This window comes from Puma concolor, chromosome E4 (assembly GCF_028749965.1).
Source record: "Puma concolor isolate L17-30 chromosome E4, mPumCon1.1.hap2, whole genome shotgun sequence".
NCBI classification, from domain to species: domain Eukaryota; kingdom Metazoa; phylum Chordata; class Mammalia; order Carnivora; family Felidae; genus Puma; species Puma concolor.
In genome coordinates this window covers 2,431,962-2,454,604 of record NC_141683.1, presented here as the reverse complement: position 1 = coordinate 2,454,604, position 22,643 = coordinate 2,431,962, and the positions used below count along the sequence as shown (strand labels likewise).

The following is a 22,643-nucleotide window of genomic DNA, read 5'->3' as shown; positions in this document are numbered from 1 at the left end:
CAGCAGGCTCGCCCGGCCGGCCGGGTCGTGGCCCGCCAGAAGTCGCCCAGCAGGTGTCAGGGCGGCAGAACTTACCCCCGCCCCCCACCCCAACTCCAGCCGGCACACGCGGCCCCACGTGAGTGAGTCCGCAGGGGCGATGGGCGAGCTCGTTCCTACCATCCCCCTGTATTTGGCCTTATTTCCCCAACAGACCTGTCCCCCCTCAGTTGTCAGGCTAAATATTTTGGCTTGGCGGGAAGGGCGGAGAGAGCCCGGAGGTCCCAGCAAGCCAATCCGTTGCGCCCCGGGGCGCGGAGGGCGGGAGCTGGGCGCGGCCCCGAAGCGCCCGGTGATACCGCGGCCCCGTGCGGCCCCCCGACGCTCGCTCGGCGCCCAGCCGCCCAGACGCCCAGCGGGGTTCCGGACTTTTCTCCCGGGCGAGTCCGCGCCGCGCTCGTGAGCGGGCTTCCCGGGCCTCCTCGCCGCGCCGGCTCCGGGTTGGCAGGCCTCGCGGACTGCCTTTTGCTCTGCACCCTGCCTGACTCTCCCTGTCCGAGGCCTCTCTGAGCCTCCTCTGCTGCTTTCTGCATCTCTGCCCTCATCATTCTGCCTCTGGGTTCAGACCGAGTCTGTCTCCAGCTGCCTGTCACTGTCTTTGTGTCTCTGTGGCTCTCATTCCCTTTTTCCCTCTGAGATTCCCCCCCACCCTCCCCCCCCACCGTCCCCTCCCCTCTGAAGCCTGCATCTCTGTGTCCCTTAGGTCCTGCCAGACCCTGCTCCTCCCTGAGCCAGCTGCAGAAGCCAGGAGTGGGCACGAGGCAGGCCTGGGACGATGGCAGCGCCCAGCCTGTGCCCGGGGGTCGCATGCCTGCTTGCGATCCATCTCTCCTTGGGATTCGGCCTGGACACACTAGAGGGTGAGTCCCCCAGCGCTGCCTCCTGGAGCCCCATCTCCCCCCTCCCACACCCCCCAGCCAGCTGGGAGGCCAAACATCTGTTTACCTAGGGCATGAAGATGGGGGGGGGGCGGCTCTCAGGACTTCCCACCAGGAAGAGCAGTTAGTTCCCCCACGTAACCGTGTTTCCCCCTCAGCCCCCTGCGATGTGAGAAACAGAGAGATGAAAGAGATCTCCTCCATCGTGCATTCCCAGAGAACAGCATGAGGAGGAGATTCTCAGGGGTCGTTTCTCGGGTGCAGGGAGGGATGGGTAGCTGAGAACTAGGCACCATGAAGTAATGAATCCACCGTGCAGGCAGGAAACTTGAGGTTCAGAGAATTGAGAGGGAAAGCTGGACTGGGGCCCTGAGCGCTTGTCCCAGGGCCTTGTCCCATGTCCCCCACACTTAGGGCCAATCCACTGGGCCCAGGCCAGACCCTTCCTGTGTGCAGAGCTGGGGAGGGGAGGACCGCATAGACCAAGAGGGCCCATGCGGGTGTGGGGAGCCTAGCAGGGGAGGAAAAGACACTGAATGTGCGACGTTCAAAAGCGGGAAGGATTAAGAGTGCGCCCTTCCCCGGTCCCACCGTTCCCTTCCAGACCGAGGCAGCTGGGGGTGGCGGGTCCACTGCTCCGTGCCCCCCCCCCCGAGGGGCCCCGTGGTGCCCTCAGATGGGAGGCTTCCAGGAGGAGGTCAGAGTCTCCCTTTCCTACAGAGACACAGGGGAGCTGCAAAGGGTTGGGGTCGGGGGTCCCCTGAAGAGTGCTGGTGGGGAAGGCACTGCAGGCGAGGGACAGCCCCTCCCCCACTGCCGGGCCAGGACAGGGCACACAGATGCCAGCCGTGAGCCCGGTTGTCAGGAGGGGAGCACGTCCCTGGGAGGGGGTGGGGCGTGGTGTTTGGTTGTTTGATCAGGGGACCCAGATGTCCTCTTCCCAGCACAGCTCTGCGCAGAGCCAGGTCCTGAGGGCAGGCAGGCAGGGGTTAATCTGTGAAGGTCGTAGATTTGTTTTTCCAAATGACTCCCATCAGGGGAGCCCTAGAGAGGCCGGGGCATGATGAGAAGTGGCATGTGGGCGCCTTGGAGAGCCTGATTGGCCTTTGCCTGGAGGGGCTAGAAGTGTTTTCTCATTCTCTCCCTCTTTTTGTGCATGTGAACACATACACACACACACACACACACACACACACACACACACACACACAGCAGCTGTGCAGAGCCAAGCACAGGGACCATTAATGACAACAGGAAGAAGGTGTGATGCAAGCCTCAGGGAGCCAACCTTGCCTGCCCGCTACCAGGAGCTGGGCCTGGGTCTGTGTGGGGGTGCGGGGGTCTGTGTGGGGGTGCGGTGCTGCCGAGAGCCAGGCAGGAAGTGGGGAGCAGGATCCAGAGAGCCTAGCAGGACATGACTGGCGAGCCGAAGAATAGACTCGAATCCTCCAGCCTGGAAGGTATCCTCTGGAGCAAATGAGAGTGCACGGGCCAGGCATCCAGCCCAGTCAGGGGGCCGTCTCAGGTGCCTTGGGGAGAGGAAGGAAAGTGGGTCTGAAGAAGCCAGGCACACCCCGGTCCCCGGGGGAGGAGTGGATCTGGGAACCAGATGTCCACCAGTTCAAACCATGGCCCCTGAGTGCCCGGTGGACGCAGCCCTGAGCTGAGCACCGCGGACTCGGTGCCGACTAACAAGGGCCACCCTCGGGAGATCCCGTCCTTGGAGAGGTGACAAAAACGTGGACAACAGTTGTGGGGTGAGGCCCCCGGTGTTCCGGTGGGTGCTAGAGCCAGAACTGGCCAGCCCGAAGGGGGAAGTGACTAACTCAGGTCAGAGGATCGGGGACGGACGGGCTCGACCCGAGGTTCGCAGGACAAGAGCTGGGTGTGTGGCCAGGCCCGGGAACCCTCCTGAGGCTTGGAGACATTAGCGAGGACCCGTTTATCAGCCCCCTGGATATCAGGCCGAAGAATTTTCATTTGAACTTTCGGCAGTGGGGAGCCACGGACGTCCCTTCGAGAGTAAACCGGTGCGGGGACCAGACATCCGGCTCCCTTAGGCCTGGGAGGGAAGCGGGAGGTGTGAGGCTTTGCATCCCAGTCACAGAATCCATTCATTCATCACATACTTGCTGAGCACCAGTTTTGTGCCAAGCACCAAGGATACAGCAATGAACTACACAAAGATCCCTGCCCTTCCGGAGCTTACCGTAAACAAAATAAGTAACTCAGACATTAGCCAACGTTAAGATGTAAGGAGAAAAGTTAAGTAGGAAGGGGGGTAGGGAGTGTTTAAACGGATGGTCAGAGAAGTCCTCATTGAGGAGGTGACATCTGAGCAGAGACTTAAAGAAGGTGAAGGACCGCATACAGGGAACAGCGCTCTAGCCAGAGGGAACAGAATGTGCAAAGACCTCAGAGCAGAAGCTTGGCTGGCTTGTTTGAAAAACCAGCAAAACAAAGTCAGTGCGGCTGAGGAAGAGAGGCAAAGGGGGTGAAGTCAGAGAGGCGGCAGAGGCCTTGCAAGCCCCGTAAGGACTTGAGCGTTTAATCAGATGCAGGCTGCCGGGGGGTTGTGAGCAGCGCAGGAAGGTCACCCCAGTTGTTTTGAGACGATCCCTTTGGCTATAGAGTGAAGAGACCGGGAGGGGACGCGGGCGGAGGTGGGGGGCCATCTGGGAGGCCACCGCTGTCAATCCAGGAGAAGGGCACAGTGCCCAGCAGCGGAGGCGGTGACTGAGCATTGGATGTGCTGTCATTTAAAGGTGGAGCCCACAGGCTCTGGGGGCAGGGGCGGGGGGGGGGGGGGGGAGGGAAGGACTCTTCACCGTCACCGCAGGAATGAAGCAGGTTGGGGAGGGAGGAGCTCACTCTGGCCCACGTTGACCCGTCAGGTGCCCGTCCTTCAAGCCGCCATGAGGCCTGTGAGGCCCCGGGAGGAGGCCGCCCCACCGCCACGGCGGAGCCCTGCTCCCACGCCATGTCCCGCTCCCAGAGGGTCCCCCAGGGCGGGACGGGGAGCTCAGTCCCCTGCCGACCGCCTGCCGCCTGTGCCCGCAGTGTGCCCCAGCCTGGATATCCGCTCGGAGGTGGCAGAACTGCGCCGGCTGCAGGACTGCAGCGTGGTGGAGGGCCACCTGCAGATCCTGCTCATGTTCACGGCCACGGGCGAGGACTTCCGCGGCCTCAGCTTCCCGCGCCTCACGCAGGTCACGGACTACCTGCTCCTCTTCCGTGTCTACGGCCTGGAGAGCCTGCGGGACCTCTTCCCCAACCTGGCGGTGGTCCGCGGGGCCCGCCTCTTCCTGGGCTATGCGCTGGTCGTCTACGAGATGCCGCACCTGCGGGACGTGGGGCTGCCGGCGCTGGGGGCCGTGCTGCGGGGGGCCGTGCGCGTCGAGAAGAACCAGGAGCTCTGCCACCTGTCCACCATTGACTGGGGCCTGCTGCAGCCGGCCCCCGGGGCCAACCACATCGTGGGCAACAAGCTGGGCGAGGAGTGCGCCGACGTGTGTCCCGGCGTGCTGGGCGCCAGCGGCGAGCCCTGCGCCAGGACCACCTTCGGCGGGCACACCGACTACAGATGCTGGACCTCCAGCCACTGCCAGCGAGGTGGGCGCCGGCCCAGAACACGACGGGGCGGCGGGGGGGGGGGGCACCGGAAGGGTGGGGGCAGGCGGGCCGGTGGCCACAGGACGGCGCGCGTCCTCGCTCGGCCGGCACGGACCCCCTTCATTCTCACCCGTCCTGTGAGGCAGGCCGTCTTTGTTATTCCCAGTTTGCAGATGAGGAAACTGAGGCTCGGAACAGTTAGGTAACCGAGGTGGCTTACGTGAGCTATTCCACGAGGCTTAGGGCAGCGCCTGGGCCATGGCGGGTGTTCTCTGTCCCGATAAAAGTGGCTGCAGCACGGGCGGGAGGCACAAGGCAGGCTGTCAGGTGGGATCCAGTCTAGCAAGTCAGGTGCAGGGAGAGAAAAACGGAAGGAGGGAAGGGAGTGGAGCGAAGCAGGGAAGTGAAATAAGGAGGGATGATGGGGGGAGGAGGCGGAGTTCACGGGGGAGGAAAGGAGGACCGTTCAGAGGCTCGGAGCAGATCTGGGGTCCCCGGCCACAAGGAGGTCAGCTCCCTCAGCCCAAAGCCTCTGCTTCAGGGCAGAAGAGTAACCAGATCCCTGCTGTATCTGCCGGGCCCCAGCTCCCCGGTGCCTCCGTGTTGGCTGTAAACACGGCTGCTTCACATCCTCTGTCGTGTACAGTGTCAACACGCCCTGACTGACCCCCGCACGCCCCGCTCCCACAGACAGCGAGCTGCCACCACGCACAGTTCACAAGCCTTGGGCCCCCAGCCCCAAACCCACCCGCCGCTGCTTGGAGCCGCCTCCCGCCCAGGGCAGAGAGCTGGGGAGGGGGGAGGAGGTGTGGGCAGGGCACGGGCGAAACGGCCCGTGGCGGCCCCACCTCGCACACACTCCCAGGCCCCCTGGCCCCGGGCCTCGGTGCCCGGGAGAAGCTGGCAGGCTCCCCCTGGCACCAGGCCCAGTGATGATCTGAGCACCAGGCCCAGACAGGGCAGCAGGCGGGGCAGAAGCAGCCGTGGTGGACGAGGTCACGGCTCTGCCCTGAGTTCCGATGTCCCTGGCCAGGCGCCGTGGGAGGTGGGGAGCCACACAGAGGGACCGTGGTCCTTGTCCTCAGAACCCACCTGAGGAAAAGAGAGCCAGCAACCCCGTGCCATCTGAATGGGAGGAATTTGGGTGCGGATGAAGAGTGTTATCCCAGGGGGAGGGGTGGCACCAGAACCAAGGGGGCAGGGGCCAGGCCCGACACGGCCCTCTGTCCGCAGTGTGTCCCTGTCCCCATGGGCTGGCCTGCACCGCTGGGGGTGAGTGCTGCCACGTCGAATGCCTGGGGGGCTGCAGCCGGCCGGAAGACCCGCGTGCCTGCGTCGCTTGTCGTCACCTCTATTTCCAGGGCGCCTGCCACCGGGCCTGCCCCCCAGGCACCTACCAGCACGAGTCCTGGCGCTGCGTCACGGCGGAGCACTGTGCCCGCCTGCGCTCTGTGCCCGGCCGCGCCTCCACCTTCGGCATCCACCAGGGCCGCTGCCTGGCCCAGTGCCCTCCAGGCTTCACGCGCAATGGCAGCAGGTGAGTGCAGGCGGTGGTGGGGGGCACTCTCGGGTCGGTGAGGAGGTCCACGCTGGTCCAGGGCTCATTCCGCACCCTCCACTTGCCCCTGCCAGCATATTCTGCCGCAAGTGTGAGGGGCTGTGCCCCAAAGAGTGCAAGGTGGGCACCAAGACCATCGACTCCATCCAGGCCGCACAGGATCTGGTGGGCTGCACCCACGTGGAGGGGAGCCTCATCGTCAATCTTCGCCAGGGCTGTTAGTACCTTCCCCAGGCCACACCTCTCCTCCCGGCCGTGCCCCCTTACAGGGACCCAGCTAAGGCACCACTGTCCACCACCCCGGGTCCCGGTCCTGAGGGGCCCCCTGCTTGCGCCCCCATCCGGCAACGCGCCCCGCTCCCCCACCCCATGCAGACCTGTCACCTCCCGCCCTGCTCTGCCCTGTCTTCCCCATTTCCAGACAACCTAGAGCTGGAGCTGCAGCACAGCCTAGGGCTGATAGAGACCATCACCGGCTTCCTCAAAATCAAGCACTCCTTCGCCCTCGTGTCCCTGGGCTTTTTCAAGAACCTCAAACTAATCCGGGGAGACGCCATGGTGGATGGGTAAGGGGTCAGAAACAGCCTCTGACCTGATCCCTCTGTCACACCTCCGTGTCCCTAACCCTCCCAAAGCAGCGGCAAAGAGCATGGGCTCCGGAACCAGCTCTGCCTCGGACTATCTGTGTGACACCGGCTAGGTTACTTAACTCCCCTGGGCCTCAATTTTTCTTCTCTGTAAAATGGGGTTAATAGAACACTACTTATTTCTTAGGGCTGTGGTGAATACGACTTACATTGTTATGTATGAAACACAACAGTGCCTAGGACACAGTACGTACTATGTAAATTATAGCGACACTATACGTAAACTCTACGTAGGTTGGCTATCATTGTTATCCGATGCTCTCAGCTGCAGAGCAAGACTGCCTCGGTTTGAACCCATCCCTACCACCGACCAGTCAAGGCCTACCTGTAAGGTAGCCAGGATTTGTCAACGTACAGAGAATGTTCTAAATTACCGTCCCACCAAGCGGTTTTTCATGTCTCCCTGGAACAGCCACGGACCCCCCAGGGGTACCCACACTGCAGCTGGAGAGGCAGAGCCCCAGGCTGAGTGCCCCTTCTCCCCTGTGCCCCCGGCAGGGACAGCCCCTCCAGGAGGAACCCATAAGGCACCCCCCCTCCCCCCCTTGCCCCCACCTCTCGTGCAGAGCAAGGTCCCCTGGCCTCCCCCAGGAACTACACTCTGTACGTGCTGGACAACCAGAACCTACAGCAGCTGGGGTCCTGGGTGGCTGCGGGGCTCGCCATTCCCGTGGGCAAGATTTACTTCGCCTTCAACCCGCGCCTCTGCTTGGAGCACATCTACCGATTGGAGGAGGTGACCGGCACGCGGGGACGCCAAAACAAGGCCGAGATCAACCCCCGCACCAACGGAGACCGCGCTGCCTGTGAGGCCCGACACCCCAACCCCGGGGAGACACGACCCGCGCAAAGCCCAGGCGCGCGCGCGCTGAAACACACCAGACACGCACCCGGGAGGCAGGGGGCGCTTGACCGGGACCCTTAGTTACGTCCGCTTCGGAGGCCGCGTGGGGGGAGGGGGTGCCGCGCGGTCAGGGTGGGGGCTCGTTAGTAGGTGGCTCGGGCAGAGACGAACGCGGCTGAGAGCAGGTGTTGGCCCCCCCGCCCCGCCCAGGCCAGACTCGCACCCTGCGCTTCGTGTCCAACGTGACGCAGGCGGACAGCATCCTGCTGCGCTGGGAGCGCTACGAGCCGCTGGAGGCTCGGGACCTGCTCAGCTTCATCGTGTACTACAAGGAGTCGTGAGTGCCAGGGGCGGGGCCAGGGCGAGGGGCGGGGCCCGCGCTGGAGTGGGCGGGGCCAGGCCCGGACAGGGCCGATTCCTTCGCGAAAGCGGTCAGGTGAGGGCAGAGCGCTTTCCGGGGGGGGGGGGGGGGGGGGGGGGCCTGTAGAGAACCCAGGGGCCAAGACCCCCACGTCGCACTCGCTTGCAGTGCCCACGTCTGGCTCTCCCCTCACTTTATTCATCCCTCCGTGCCTCAGTTTCGCCTCACCAGTGAACTGGAGAGGACAGTCAGGACTTCCGAGAGACCAGGACAGGAGCCCCGCTGAGAAGGCTTGGATACTTAAACTTCAATTCACTATGCTAATGTTCTGTACTGACCACATGCTCCTGCCCCAGCAGCGGTTTGGGGAGTACCCACTAATTTGGCCAGTTTTATGCGTAGCTTTGCCAGCATTTCATTAAAGCCAGAGGAAGGGAGGGAGCAGGGACAGCCAAGGACAGGCTGCTCTTTTCCTCCAAGAGAGTGTACTGACCAGCTCAGGAGGGCCAGTGGTTAGACCACAGGAAGGATTTCTCCAAAAGCATGGCTAGGAATCAAAACTAAAATTCTTAGAAGAGAGAGGTGGGTCTGGGAGGGCAGTCTGGGAGGGCAGCAGTGAGGAGAACTCCCCGTCTATGGGAGGGAGACAGAGGATGGGAACCACCTCGCTTGGAAGTCCTTCTTGGGAACTAAAATCCGAGAGGCCTTAACCTTCCCACTAGCACAGGACCTGGCTGGGGGGAAGGGGGTGGGGAGTCAATGGTGGGTGGCCTGTCCCAGTGGTAGGTGAAGGTCTCTAGCACGGGGAGCTGAAGACTGGTAAATACAGATTCCTGGGCCCTACCCCCCCCCCCCCACGCGCGCACACACACAAGTTCTGATTCACTTAGTCCTGGGTAGGGCCCATGAATCTGCATTTCTAACAGGCTCCCAGATAATGCTGAATCTTCTGATCCATAGACCACACCTTGGGGAGCACTAACATGGGCTGCAATGTACCGGCACCCCCTGCCTGGCTTGTATAGTTCACAATCTACACAACCGTACCCAGCTGCCTCTGGGCTCAAAAGATAGAGAATCTTAGAAGTCCTTCACGAAGCTCCCCTACCATCACTGCCTTGCAGCATGGCTGTGGCTGTGCTCACTCAGAGACAGGCTGTGACTCCTGGCCCAATCCCAGCTCTGAGCAGACCCACTCAGTGAGTGCCCCCAAAGAGCAGGGTGCCTTCACGCCTACTGGAAGAATGGTAACGACAGTCTTCAGGTGGTTCAGAGAGGAGGGGGTGCTAAAAACTGGGGTGGGGCTGAGCCACCCCTCAGTTCCGGGGGTCGGGATGTTCAGCCCCTTCCAGAACGCCACGGAGCACATAGGTCCAGATGCCTGTGGGACCCAGAGCTGGAACCTGCTGGATGTGGAGCTGCCCTTAAGCCGCACCCAGGAGCCAGGGGTGACTCTATCCCCCCTCAAGCCCTGGACCCAGTACGCAGTGTTTGTGCGGGCCATCACACTGACCACTGCTGAGGACAGCCCCCACCAAGGAGCCCAGAGCCCCATCGTCTACCTCCGAACCCTGCCTGCGGGTAGGCTGGACTTCCAAGGGGGTGGGAGCTAGGTGCCTGAGTCGGAAGGAGAATGAGGGAACCCAGGCACCAGACATAGAGAAGCTGGGTCACTGAACACCTGGCCCCTAGAGACTGGGAAGCCAGATGTTAGAGTCCTAGAAAGAATAGGGGGCATCCGTCTGGGTCCTAGGGAGGCTGTGGGTGGGAGAGAGCGCAGGGGGAACATTTGAGCCAGTTCAAAGGCCTTCGAGGGACGGGGCGCCCTGGATTCTGAGTGCCAGGAAAGGGAGTTTGCGGGTCACTGATTCCTTGGGAGAAAGAGAGGGGCTTGGACCCCAGAGAGGGGCCCCTTACCAGACAGTATTTGAAAGGGGGATCCGCGGCCCCTCAGCTGTACCCTACTTACGTCCCCAGCGCCCACGGTGCCCCAGGATGTCATCTCCACGTCCAATTCCTCGTCCCACCTGCTGGTGCGCTGGAAGCCACCGACTCAGCGCAACGGGAACATCACCTACTACCTGGTGCTGTGGCAGCGTCTGGCGGAGGACGGCGACCTCTACCTGAACGACTACTGCCACCGCGGTGCGCAGGGCAGCGGCGCGGGCCGGAGGGGTTGGGACGCGGGCCGGGGCGCCGTGCGTCTAACTGCCTTTCCCTGCGTCGCGCCAGGCTTGCGGCTGCCCACCAGCAACAGCGACCCGCGATTCGACCGCGAGGACGCGGAACTCCAAGCGGAGACGGAGCCCGGCTGCTGCCCTTGCCAGCACCCACCTCCGGGGCAGGTCCTGCCGCCGCTGGAGGCGCAAGAGGCCTCGTTCCAGAAGAAGTTCGAAAACTTTCTGCACAACGCCATCACAATCCCCAAGTGCGGCGAGACGCGCCAACCCCCCCCCCACACCCCGAGGGCCTGAAGGGCCGGGCCGCGGAGGGGCGGGTGTGGCTGGAGGGGTGTGGGCGGGGCCGCGGTTGGGTGGGTGTGGCTGGAGGGGTGGGTCTGGCTGGAGTCGTGGGGGACGGGGCCACGGAGGGGGCGGGTCTGGCTGGGTGGGGTGTGGGCGGGGCCGCGGGGGCGGGTCTGGCTGGCGGGGGAGGGGCCTGGGTGGGGCCGCTCTGCGGGCGGGGCTGACCCCGGGCCGACCCCGCCCTCCCTGGTCTCCCCAGATCCCCCTGGAAGGTGACGTCCATCAATAAGAGCCCTCACAGGTGAGCGGGGCGGGACTGAGGGGCGGGGTCCCGGGCCGCCGCCGAGGTTCTGACTCGCGCACTCCCCAGAGACTCAGGGAGGCACCGCCGGGCAGCCGGGGCCCTCCGGCTTGGGGGGAACAGCTCGGATTTCGAGATCCAGGAGGACAAAGTGCCCCGGGAGCGAGCAGTGCTGAGTGGCCTTCGCCACTTCACGGAATATCGGATCGACATCCACGCCTGCAACCACGCGGCGCACACCGTGGGCTGCAGCGCCGCCACCTTCGTCTTTGCGCGCACCATGCCCCACAGTAGGTGACCCCCGACACCTCTACCCACCCCCCACACCGACCCCAAGGACTCTACCCAATTAGTGCGCCAACTAGCGAGTTCGACCTCCCGGTAACCAGGGCCTCTGCCTGCTCACGCTTCCTAGTCCACAAGTCCGCATATCCTAGAGCTTCCTGAAACCTCCCAGGGTGGCCCCCTTGAGTTTGAACGTGAAGGTGAAAGGAAGTACTTGGGGCCGGACTGCCTGCTGCCCTCTCCCACAGGAGAAGCCGATGGCATCCCAGGGAAGGTGGCCTGGGAGGCAGCCGGCAAAAGCAGTGTCCTCCTGCGCTGGCTTGAACCCCCGGACCCCAACGGACTCATCCTCAAGTACGAAATCAAGTACCGCCGCTTGGGAGAGGTAGGTACCCCAGGGGACCCCCCACCCGGCCCCAGTTTTTGCCTCCATTCTCTTCCCAGACAGCTGTTCTGTGTTGTCCTCAGGAGGCCACAGTGCTGTGTGTGTCCCGCCTGCGGTATGCCAAGTCTGGGGGGGTCCACCTGGCCCTTCTGCCCCCTGGAAACTACTCTGCCAGAGTTCGGGCAACCTCACTGGCTGGCAACGGATCCTGGACAGAGAGTATCGCTTTCTACATCCCTGGCCCAGGTTGGCATAGCCTCTGCCCCAGACTGTACTCCCAGCAGCCCCGCCTGGGTCCCCCGCCCCCCGCCCCTGCCACATCTCCGGTTGTGGAAGTCACAGCCACTCCACCGCATTCCTCCCCCTGCTCCTGTTGCCCCTCGTGAAAGGAGAAGCGTCCCCTGTGCTCTGACTTCTCCATCTTTGACCCTACCATCTGCCGCCCTCTGACCACCAGAGGAGGAAGACTCCGGGGGGCTGCACGTCCTCCTCACCGTCACCCCCGTGGGGCTCATGCTGCTTGTCATTCTCGCTGCCCTCGGTTTCTTCTACGGCAGGAAGAGGTGATGACGACCAGTCCTACCGTTTCCCATCCCCCTTCTCTCCCTGAGCCCTCATCACAAAGTCAGTGTGCAGTCAGAGGACGGTAAATGAGACAGGAGAGGACTCCCTAGAGCCCTAACTCATCCCCTGAGGGCAGCATGGAGGAGACACGCATTTCAGGGGGGTGACTGCTGGCCTCAGTTTACTGGTGAATTTCCCAACCTTACCAGTGAAAGTCCCACCTCCTGGGACTCCCCGGTCTGGGCACACGGGGACTGTTGGCCATCACATTCTCAGCCTGCAGGGGAAGAGACAGGAGACCTGACCATGTGCCCTGGAACAGTTGCCAGATGCCCCTGGGGCTGAACACAAGAGGGCAATGGAGGCAGGATTTTGCTTGGCTGGACTCTAAGGGTCACAGGGTCACCAGAGTAGGCAGGAGCTGCTCTACTCCCCATTCCCAGCCTGTCACAGCCCAGATGCCGGGACTTGGAAAGTGCGTAGGGATCCCCAAGGTCACCCTTGATCAGGGATGGGGGTGTGGTCAGTAACTTCCCTCCTCTTTGTCCTCTGACATTGCTCCTTCCTTCCTGGGGACACTTCCAGCCTGACCCCCTCACCTCCCTTTGCAGAAACAGCACCCTGTATGCCTCCGTGAATCCGGAGTACTTCAGCGCCTCTGCTGGTAGGTCTTGGAGTGGGTGGACAGGTGTGTGGGAAAGGGAGACAGGAGGGGAGGACAGCCACACTTCCAGGAGACCCTCTTAGAGAAAGCAGCCTTGGGACCCGAGCCCTTTCAGAGAGGAGAGGGGTGGGCGGGGTGTGGCAGAGAGCAGTGTTCTTGCCTCGTGACTCCCACCTCCCCTCAGTGTACATCCCCGATGAGTGGGAGGTGCCTCGGGAGCAGATCTCCATAATCCGGGAACTGGGCCAGGGCTCCTTTGGGATGGTATACGAGGGACTGGCACAAGGACTTGAGGCTGGAGAGGAGTCCACACCCGTGGCCCTGAAGACGGTGAACGAGCTGGCCAGCCCACGAGAACGCATTGAGTTCCTCAAGGAAGCCTCTGTCATGAAGGCATTCAAGTGTCACCATGTGGTAAGGGAGGATCAGGGACAATGCCAGGGTAGGGTCATAATTGGGCTGAAAGTCATATGGTAAGACGGATAGGGAGGGTCAAGGATGAGGTCAGGGCACCATTAAGGTCAGGGTTGGGACTGTGGCGAAGATCCTAATTGAGGTCAAGGTCATGGGTAGGGCTGGACTCAAAACCGGATCATGGGAAGACCGTGACAGAATCATGGCTGGGGCTGGGATCAGTCATGGTTGGGGGTCAATACTCAGTGTCATTAGGATCATGATTGGGACCAAGGTCAGAGTTGGGTGAATCATGAAGATTGGAATGATAGTTATGATCAAGTTCGTGGGTTAGAGTCAAGGTCGTTGTTAGATCAGGATTAGGGCTGTGGTCATGGTTGGGTTTAGGGTCAGGGTTGGTGTCTGGGTCAGGTTGTGGTCACAGCAGGTCAGTACTTTGGCCAGGTGGGTCAAGGAGAGGGGACCTGCAACCAGGCTCTTTGTCCGTCCCAGGTACGTCTCCTGGGCGTGGTGTCTCAGGGCCAGCCAACTCTGGTCATCATGGAGTTAATGACCCGTGGGGACCTCAAGAGCCATCTTCGATCTTTGCGGCCTGAGGCAGAGGTGGGGACCAGAAAGACCCTGGGCCAAGGGGCTGGAGAGTTAGAACTGACTTGGGCACAGTTGTGGGGGAATCCTTGGGCAGGAGTCCAACCTCCGGGTTCCTTCTTCACCAGCCCCCTGTCTTGGCTCTAGAACAACCCTGGGCTCCCGCGGCCAGCACTGGGAGACATGATCCAGATGGCTGGTGAGATCGCAGATGGCATGGCCTACCTTGCCGCCAACAAGTTCGTGCACCGAGACCTGGCGGCCCGAAACTGCATGGTGTCCCAGGACTTCACCGTCAAGATCGGGGGTACGCAGGGTGCAGCGGGTAGGGGCTGCCTGAGGAGCAGAGTGACCCTCCCTGAGCTAGACCAGGAGATCCAGACCTGGCCCCCAGCTCTGCCCCTACAGCCACTCCCCCCACCCTGGATCTCAGGCTTCTCGTCCAAGGCCAGGGGGTGGTTGGCGTGGGATGATCTCTGAGGTCCTTTGAGCCGCCGCATTCCAGGATTCTTGGGGGCTGTGCAGGGGGAGAGGGCCGGGGCTGGTGTGGCCTTCCGCGGCCCCACACCTGTCCACCCTCACTTTGCAGACTTCGGGATGACCCGAGACGTGTATGAGACAGACTATTACCGCAAGGGTGGGAAGGGGCTGCTGCCCGTGCGCTGGATGGCCCCCGAGTCCCTCAAAGACGGAATCTTCACCACCCACTCGGACGTCTGGTGGGGACTGGCTGGAGCAGAGGGCTCAGGGGGTGTGCAGGTGGGGCTGGGGAGGGGCCCAGGTGCACTGCGCGGCGTGCAAGGTGCTGGGCTCAGGCCCTCGTGCGTGCCCTCCAGGTCCTTCGGTGTGGTGCTCTGGGAGATCGCGACTCTGGCTGAACAGCCCTACCAGGGCCTGTCCAACGAGCAGGTGCTCAAGTTTGTCATGGATGGTGGGGTGCTGGAGGAGCTGGAGAGCTGTCCCCTTCGGCTGTGAGTGCCCCCTGCCCACCGTCTGCCCTGCCCCGCCCCCGCGACGGCGGCCCCGCCTCCTCTGATGCTGTAGGTCCACCGGTGCCCCGCTCTGAGCCTTCCATTCTGAGTCCCCACTACGACCCCATTTCCGCCCCCGTGGCCCTCCCGATGTAGTCCCCTACGCCCCCCTTGCACCAGCTGGCCTTCTCACGCTGCCCCCCTCCCCAGGCAGGAGCTGATGAGCCGCTGCTGGCAGCAGAACCCACGCCTGCGGCCCACCTTCACCCACATCCTGGACAGCATTCGGGGGGAGCTGCGGCCCTCCTTCCGCCTCTTTTCCTTCTACTACAGCCCAGAGTGCCGGGGCGCCCGGGTGTCCCCACTGCCCGTGGCCGAGCCCGACTCCCTACCGACCCCAGAAGGGGCTCCCTCAGACTGCAGCCCCCAAAAGGGCGGCCCGGGGCACTGAGGCCACCCTATTCTCTGGGTGACGGGCCTCCCACGGGCAGAGAGGAAGGGTCCTGACCTTTGAGGCCCTGAGGTGTGCAGACATTCACACCCCACCCCATGCTCAGAAGGGTCATGGGGGCGGCCCAGGCTGGGCCAGGGAGCAGGAGAGGGAGGATTGGGTAGGGGCAGAGGGGGCAGAGCAGACTCCCCATAGGAGTCTGAGTTTCTCCACGAGCAGCTCAGCAAGGTCACGGCAGGAAGAGTGGACAAGAAGTCCAGCCTAGGGAGAGGGGCCCACCCACCCAGAAGGTGGGGTCCGGAGACCCCCAGCCTCAGCTTGGGGTGTCCTGTGGACCTCTGGGACTATCAACACACTCAAAACCAGAGGAGCACCCGCATGAGGCCGGGAGCCCTCTCTGTCCCCGTGTGGAGGTGGGGGATGGGATGTCCGTACGAATGCCCTTCTCAGCCCCACGTTCCCCCTCCTCCCCTCGTCCCCACGCATCAGGGGGCGTGGGGAGAACCCAGAGACCTGGGTGAGCAGGTTCCTAGCCTGTAGCCTGCCCTCACTTACTCCCCTCCTTCGCCACACCCAGGACCCCCCAAGTTTGGTGCTCCTCCGCCCTCCTCCCCAGGGGCATCCCTTGGTGCAGATTCACCCCTTCTCCCAGCCCCTTCCCCTCAACCTCCCCCCTGCCCTAGGATGATTAAGGCTTTGATCCTTCAAGCCTTGCTTCCTCCCTGCCCTCACTCCTGCCCCCCAACCCCCGGCCTCTCAGGGGAAGACTGAAGGAGGCACAATAAATGCTGAGGTCTGTTTGTGCCCTGGTCCCTGGAGAGCCCATTATCTCTCCATCTATGTGGTCTTAACACTGGCTGAACTTCCTCCTTCCCTTCTTGGGGACTTGACACGGTGACCCTGAGGCCGCGATACAGGATAAATACTGGGCTGTCAAACACCACCTCCACGAGGACCTAACAGCCCGGGTTGTCATGGCCGTGTCCGCCGCTCGGGCAGCCAGAGGTGGCTGAGCCTGGCAAGGAAGCTTTGTCTCTGGGCTCCCAGCCTCACCAACCGTCCCCCACACCTCATCTTTAGGTCGTCCCTCGCTGCTTCCACCGGGCAGACGTCTCCCGGGCATCGGAGGACAGATGCAGGGGTGGGGGAGGGGCCCTGATGACCGGTCCGTGCTGGACGTCCCCCCCCCTCCCGCCCCCCAGCCAGGGCAGGGACCGCGAGCAGAGTCTGTGTGTCTGGCTCCCTTAGATTACCCACAAGCAGAGATGCCCTGCAGGCGTGTTGAAGGAGCACAGGGGAGTCCATTTCCAGGCTCTTATGCCAGGAAGAGCTGCAGATAAACGACTTAAAGCCTTGGTGAAGACGATGGAGGCAGAGGGGGCTGGTCACGGCTCAGGACATTTTAGCATCCTGTACCAGCGTCTCCCGCACCCTGGGCTCGGGGCCATGGCTCCCGCGCTGCCACGCGCTGCCACGGACCCAGAGTCTGGGGACGTTTGCGCTTCTGAGCTTGCTTGGCGCCCTCGTGCCCTGCAAACCACAGCTCCTTAAGGCCTGAGTGGAGTGGGCACGAGTCTGTGTGAGACCATCTCCGTCATAGCAGTTACAGCTCACTTACACTCCGCTGGCAGGGGCAGTGTGGGCAGCCGGGACCACCTGTCCCGCTGGACCCCTGCCCTGCCCCTGCCTGTCAATGGTAGCTGATGCAACAGTGACCCCTAATGGTTGCTGGTGGAACCACAGTTTACGGAGAATGGAACCCCCGGAGGTTGTTCTCTGGGTTCCTGGTCTCTGACCGGCCTCCCGCTGACTAGAAGGGGGGGGGGGCACGCCACACAGGAGCCCCAGGGGAGACCCACACACCTACACAGGGCACACAGCCACACCGGCGCTTGCACGGGCCTGGACGGCGGCAGTGGGGTCAAGCTTTCCCCCACCGCCCGCACCCCTAACCTGCACAGTGCTGGATGTCACCTGTCCCGGAAGTGCTGGCCATCTGGACGTGGAGGGGCATAAGGAAGGGCTAGAAAGCTGATGCAAAGAGGGCTTCAGGAAAACCCTGCCTGTGCTCGACTTCCAAAGATGAGCAGGTGCTGGCTCTTGGTGAGCCCCTGGGAGCACGGTCAGAGGGAGGCTCTTGGCAGGCCCCTGGGAGCACGGTCAGGAGCTTGCGATCAAGTCCTCAGCTACCCCTGATGCCTGACAGAAGTAGGGGTCTCAAGGGGCTGCAAGGCTAAGAGTTCTAGTGTCCTTGCTGTGGAAAGGAGGCCTGAGGGGCCGTGGGACAGGGGTTCTGAGTGCGGCCTAGATATTGGATCACCCTGACTCAGGAGTATTGGCCCTTCTCCAAAGCCAGGAGGTATACAGCCCGTGCCCTGAATCTTGGCCCACGGTAGATATTGCAGCCCCAGCTGAGATGTCCCCTCATTCGGTTCCTGGGAAGGCAGGACACCTGAACACTTTGGCTTCTTGGACGGAGCAGGCCAGGAGTCATTCTCTCTGCCTTCGTTGCTCCCACCACAGCCTGGGAGAGAGGGGAGGAGGGCGCTGGTAAGAAGCAAGTGTGGGGATGGGCAGAAGGGAGGCCGTCCAGGGACAAGGAGGCTGGCTGAAATCCTAGGACAGAAAAAGGGGCTCGTTCAGGGGCCTCTCTCCCCACCAACACCCCAGCAGCTGCAGCTCTGAACCACCCGGGCCTTCTCGGTGCTGGGATGGGAAAGCACGGATGCTGGGGAGGCGGTAGGAGCAGAGACACGGACAGACAGGGAGACAGGAGCTCAGAACCCCTCTCTACACGCCATGGACGCTGAGAGGCCACCCCAAGGCCTCTCCCCTACCCTGCCCTTTGCTCTCTGTGGGTCTAGCCCTCTCCCCCCACCCTACACTTGCAAGCAACAACAGGGGGACTTTCTGCTTGGTCACTGCCAGACATGCTCGTGCAGAACTAGAGCAGGGGGGAAGTGGGCAGAGGTGCAGGGAGAGGGGGTGGATGAAGGATACATAGAAGACTAGGCGACCATGGGGGAGAAATCCCAAGACCATGAAGAAAGACTCTCAAGAAACTGAGACAGGGCGTCTTCCTCCCTGGGGCGGCAGAGGCAGGAGAGCATGTGCATAAAAGATGATGCATCTCAGGCGAGAAGACGGGGAGCTGGGGAGGGGTGCGGCCAGCCTCACCCCCGACGCAGGAAGGGGGAAGGCGAGGCTGGGGGGAGTGTGGGAGCACGGTGGCCTCTCTTGGAAGCAGCCTCACCTAAGGGAGAGCCCCCCATGAAGGAAGGCCAAGGGCTGAAACAAAATAATGAACACCGAGCACTCTGCGAGCTGGGGAGCACCACACAAATGACCACCGTTACCTAATCGTGATAGCATTTTTTTTTAAGTTTATTCATTTCGAGAGAGGCGGAGAGAGCAAGCGGGAGAGGGGCAGAGAGAGAGGGAGAGAGAGAGAACCCCAAGCAGGCTCCACGCCGTCAGCACAGAGCCGGACACGGGGCTGGAACCCACAAAACGCGAGACCATGACCTGAGCCGAAACCAAGAGTCGGACGCTTAACCAACTGAGCCCCCCAGGCGCCCTTAAGTGTGATACCATTTGAAGGACACGTGGCACTGCCTGTGGTGAGGACAGGTGGCGCCTTGGAAAGGTGGCCACGGTGAGCTGCAGAGCAAAACAAGCAAGTCACAAATTTTGCATTTACGTGTCCCAACTCAGAAAAATATCGCCAGCGTAATGGAGGCCTGGGAGACGCGATTGTGAACCACACACCTTTTAGCTTATCTGTATCTTCTCCGCCGGTCTGTTCAAGAGCATGCATCATTCATAGGGTGGAAAACAAGCAGTTGCTTTGAAAAGGAGGCTTCCTGCCCAGGTGGCCGAGGTCCGGGGCTGGGGACGGGTGAGGTCAGACCCGTGGGGCCCCGGCTCACCCTCTCCCTACTTGCTTGGATATCGCGAGAACTGACCCATACGCATCCTCCAAGAACCTTGTTTCCTCCGTGTTCTGGGCAGGACCAAAGTCAGTTTCCGTGAATTTAGGATTGGTAGCCTGCTTCCGTAGCCCCAAGATGTCTTCTGCCTGGAAAGACTTGAAACAGGAGGGAGATGGGGGAAAGCGGACACTTCTTGGAGATTCCGGACAACTCTGGGCCCAGTCCAGGGGAGGCCAACAGCCCCCCGCGAGCAGTGTCTTTGGGACCACACAAAGTGAGGGCGCCTTCCCCTCCCACCCCGACAAGACCACCCTCCGTCTGGTTTCCCAGCCCCTTCACTGGACAGACCCTCCACACCCACTGACCAACCGCATCTTCCCTTCCCCTCGGGTCCCACACCCTGCCCAACCTGTCCCCCCAGACTCAGTGCGGGCCACCTCACCCCTTGAGGTCACCCCACACTCCTCCCCACTGGGACGCCCCCCTCCTCCCCTTCCCAGCCTGGAAACACCCGCTGCGGTGGCCCCTCCCCCAAGCTGACCTTCTCCACTTTCTCAGGATAGCGTCTTAATACCAATAACTCCTCATGCTGGCGAAGAACTTTCCATTGCCAAAGAAAGAGAGACAGACAGAGGTTTTTGTTTGTTTGTTTTTTAAATCTGCTTCAGAGGGGATGGTGTCAATGATCTGAGAGGCCAGCTGGCCCGCCTGGGATGGCACAGCAGCTCCTGGAGGCCCAGCCTGCCAAGGTCTGAGAGCAGTCACCCTCCCTCCGTCCTCCAGTCCCCGTCTTTATCCCTGAAGCGCATCTTCCCTGGCGTGGAAGCCTCCACTTCTGGCTGCAGCCTGCCCTCCAGCCTCCTGATCCGCCCAAACCCGGTACAAACCCCACCTTCCCATCAGCCTCGACTCTTCCGGTCCTGCCAGCGTGTCCCCCCATCGCCCGGCCCGCGCTGCCCCGGGACTTGCCTCCATGGGTGACCCCTCCCCGGCCCCCAGCCGTGTTCTGTGGCTCCTGTTCATGCCCTTCTGGCCTCTGCACCGAGCACAGTGTGCCCTGTACCGGCTGTCACACGACCCCGGTGCTGGGCGTCAGGAGCCAGTCCCTCGGGAACACACACACACACACACACACACACACACACACACACACCACGCTGTGGATTTCCACAGGCATCCCTGAAGGCAGGCGGAGGACCCTCCTGCTGTGGGAGGGGACACGCCTAACGACACTGATAAGGCAGGAAGCAGCTCCCCCTCCGGGCTGTGAGAATGAGCGGGCGAGGCTGGGGTTGTCAGGGCCTGGACGCTCAGAGGTGGGATCCAGCTCTCGGGGGAGGCGGTGCTGGGCAGCCTCAAAAAGAAGCAAACAGGAAGGAGCGGGTCCTCCCCTGTCCCCGGCAGCAGACCTCACCGTGGCCCTGGCACAGGCCCGCCAACAAGGAGCCCGGGAGTGCAGTTTGCAGTTGAAGCCCTGACCGCACAGGGCGGAGAGAACAAGGGAGGGGTGGGGCTGGGAGACGGGCGAGTGGCCAGCGCCCTTGGCGGCTGCTACTCCCTCTGACGACCATTCCTCAAGTGCACTGAGCATGTCCTACGCGCCTCCACTCCGCACGCACTCTAACACACAGAACGTTCTGGGGGGCTTCATACCGTGGCTGACATCTTGCAGATAAGGAAACTGAGGCCTGAGGAAGTGAAGGAACTTGCCCAAAGACCCACAGCCAACAGCTGGGGGATTCAAAGTCCGAGCCATTCTCGTGTTTCCCGATGTGTCCCACTGCCCCCGGGGAAGGCGGCCAGGAATTCCTCACAGGCAGGAATGGCGGCAGGTGCCAAACCACCCGAGCACCTAGCAGATGCCGGACAGCCGTTGACGGGCCGCCTGCGGTGGGTGAAGGAGCGTGAAGATGAGCAAAGCCAGGCTCGCCCCGAGGGTCGAGGATCGTGCCGGACGGGGCGAGCGCACACAGTGGCCCAGGACAGCCGTCACGGGGCGATGTGAGCGCTGGAAGCGGACCTCCCACTCCCCCCATGGCTCCCCAGTGCCAAGATGGAGCTCCCCGGCTGGCGGCTCTCCCACTCCCTTCATGCTCATTCACGCTCACTCGTGCCCCTCCCCAGAGGACCCTACAGCTCGAAGCCCCTCATCAACACCCATTCGCTCCCCCACCCTCCTCCACCCATCCCTGCTCATCTATCCCGAGGATCACCTGCTCACCCCTACACCCGCTCTCTCAACTACCATCCCCTCCCTGAAGCCTCGCTTGGCCTCATGCAACCTGGCACCAGGCAGAATGGCCCACGCCTCCCCACCCCACCCCCACGCCTCCCATGCCTGGCTTCCTGGTTAGTTCCCGTGTCCTGAATCACCCGGGTTTGTTTACCTGTGTGTCTCCCCCACCCTCGTGTGTCCCCCGACCCGCCTTCCTTATCTCCGTAGCCCCTGAAACTCACACACACCAGCACAGAATAAGTTTTCGGTAGACACTCGGTGATTTACTTACAAAGCAACTAAGGGCAGGGGTGCCTGGGTGGCTCAGCCAACTAAGCGTCCGACTCTTTTTTCTTTTTCTTCATGTTTATGTATTTTTGAGAGAGAGAGAGCCAGAGTGCAAGCAGAGAAGGGGCAGAGAGAGAAGGAGACACAGAATCCGAAGCAGGCTCCAGGCTCCGAGCTGTCAGCACAGAGCCGAAGCGGGGCTCGAACTCACAGACTGTGAGATCATGACCTGAACCAAAGTCAGAGGCTTAAAGGAGGCACCTGGTGATGAGAACTCTTAAGATCTACTTTTGTAGCAATTTTCTAATATACGATACAGTGTTATTAACCACAGTCACCATGCTGTACATGAGCCTCACGACTTACTTATTTTACAACTGGGAGTTTGTACCTTTTGACCCCCTTGGTCGTTTTGCCCAACCCCCACCTCTGCCAGGCACCAACCTGTTCTGTCTGTAGGTCTGAGGTTTGTTTTGTTCTGTTTAGATCCCACACAAAGCGAGATCATAGAGTGTTTGTCTTTCTCTGGTTTATTTCACTTAGCCTAATGCCCTCCAGGTCCACCCATGTTGTTACAAATGGTAAGATTTCCTTCTTTTTATGGCTGCATAATATTCCATTGTGTATGCACGCCACACGCATCCACGGACATTTAGGTTGCTTCCGGGCCTTGACTACTGTAAGTGATGCTGCAGTGAACGTCGCGGTCCGGGTGTCTTTTCAGGTTAGTGTGTTCTTTCCTTGGGATAAATGCCAGAAGCGGGACTGCTGGATCATAGGGTAGTCCTAGTTTTAATCTGAGAACCTTCCATAGTGGCTGCACCAACTCACACCCCCGCCAGCAGCGCACGAGGGCTCCCGGTTCTCCACTCCTCGCCAACACTTGTCATTTCTCGTCTATAGGATTAGCAGCCATTCTGACGGGTGTGAGGTGACGTCTCTCTGTTGGTTTTGATTTGCATTTCCCTGATGGTTAGTGACATCGAGCACCTTTTTGTGTGTCTTCTTTGGGAAAATGTTTATCCAGATCCTCTGCCCATGTTTTAGTCAGACTGTTTGGGTTTTATATGTTCTTTATATATTTTAGATACTAATCCCTTACCAGACATAGGATTTGCAAATGTTTTCTCCCATTCAGTAGGTTACCTTTTCATTGTGTTGGTGGTTTCCGGCTGTGCAGA

General features: G+C 61.6%; 1 protein-coding gene across 2 annotated transcripts; it reads left to right on the top strand.

Moving 5' to 3' along the window:
- Window positions 1–275: 275 nt before the first annotated feature.
- On the top strand, window positions 276–15,878 carry INSRR (insulin receptor related receptor). Of its 2 annotated transcripts, none has more exons than XM_086694639.1 (23): window positions 276–479; window positions 743–899; window positions 3,978–4,529; window positions 5,763–6,066; window positions 6,162–6,304; window positions 6,509–6,653; window positions 7,326–7,540; window positions 7,789–7,915; window positions 9,282–9,520; window positions 9,917–10,084; window positions 10,172–10,367; window positions 10,664–10,705; window positions 10,775–10,995; window positions 11,239–11,375; window positions 11,459–11,621; window positions 11,833–11,938; window positions 12,551–12,603; window positions 12,788–13,017; window positions 13,510–13,620; window positions 13,753–13,912; window positions 14,195–14,324; window positions 14,442–14,576; window positions 14,791–14,912. In XM_086694639.1, the coding sequence occupies exons 2-23, from the start codon at window positions 815–817 to the stop codon at window positions 14,795–14,797; spliced, it is 3,669 nt and encodes a 1,222-aa protein (XP_086550765.1). In that variant the 5' UTR covers window positions 276–479; window positions 743–814; the 3' UTR covers window positions 14,798–14,912. The 2 variants fall into 2 exon arrangements, with proteins under 2 accessions (XP_086550765.1, XP_086550764.1); XM_086694638.1 differs by having other exon boundaries at window positions 278–479; window positions 14,787–15,878.
- Window positions 15,879–22,643: the final 6,765 nt, after the last annotated feature.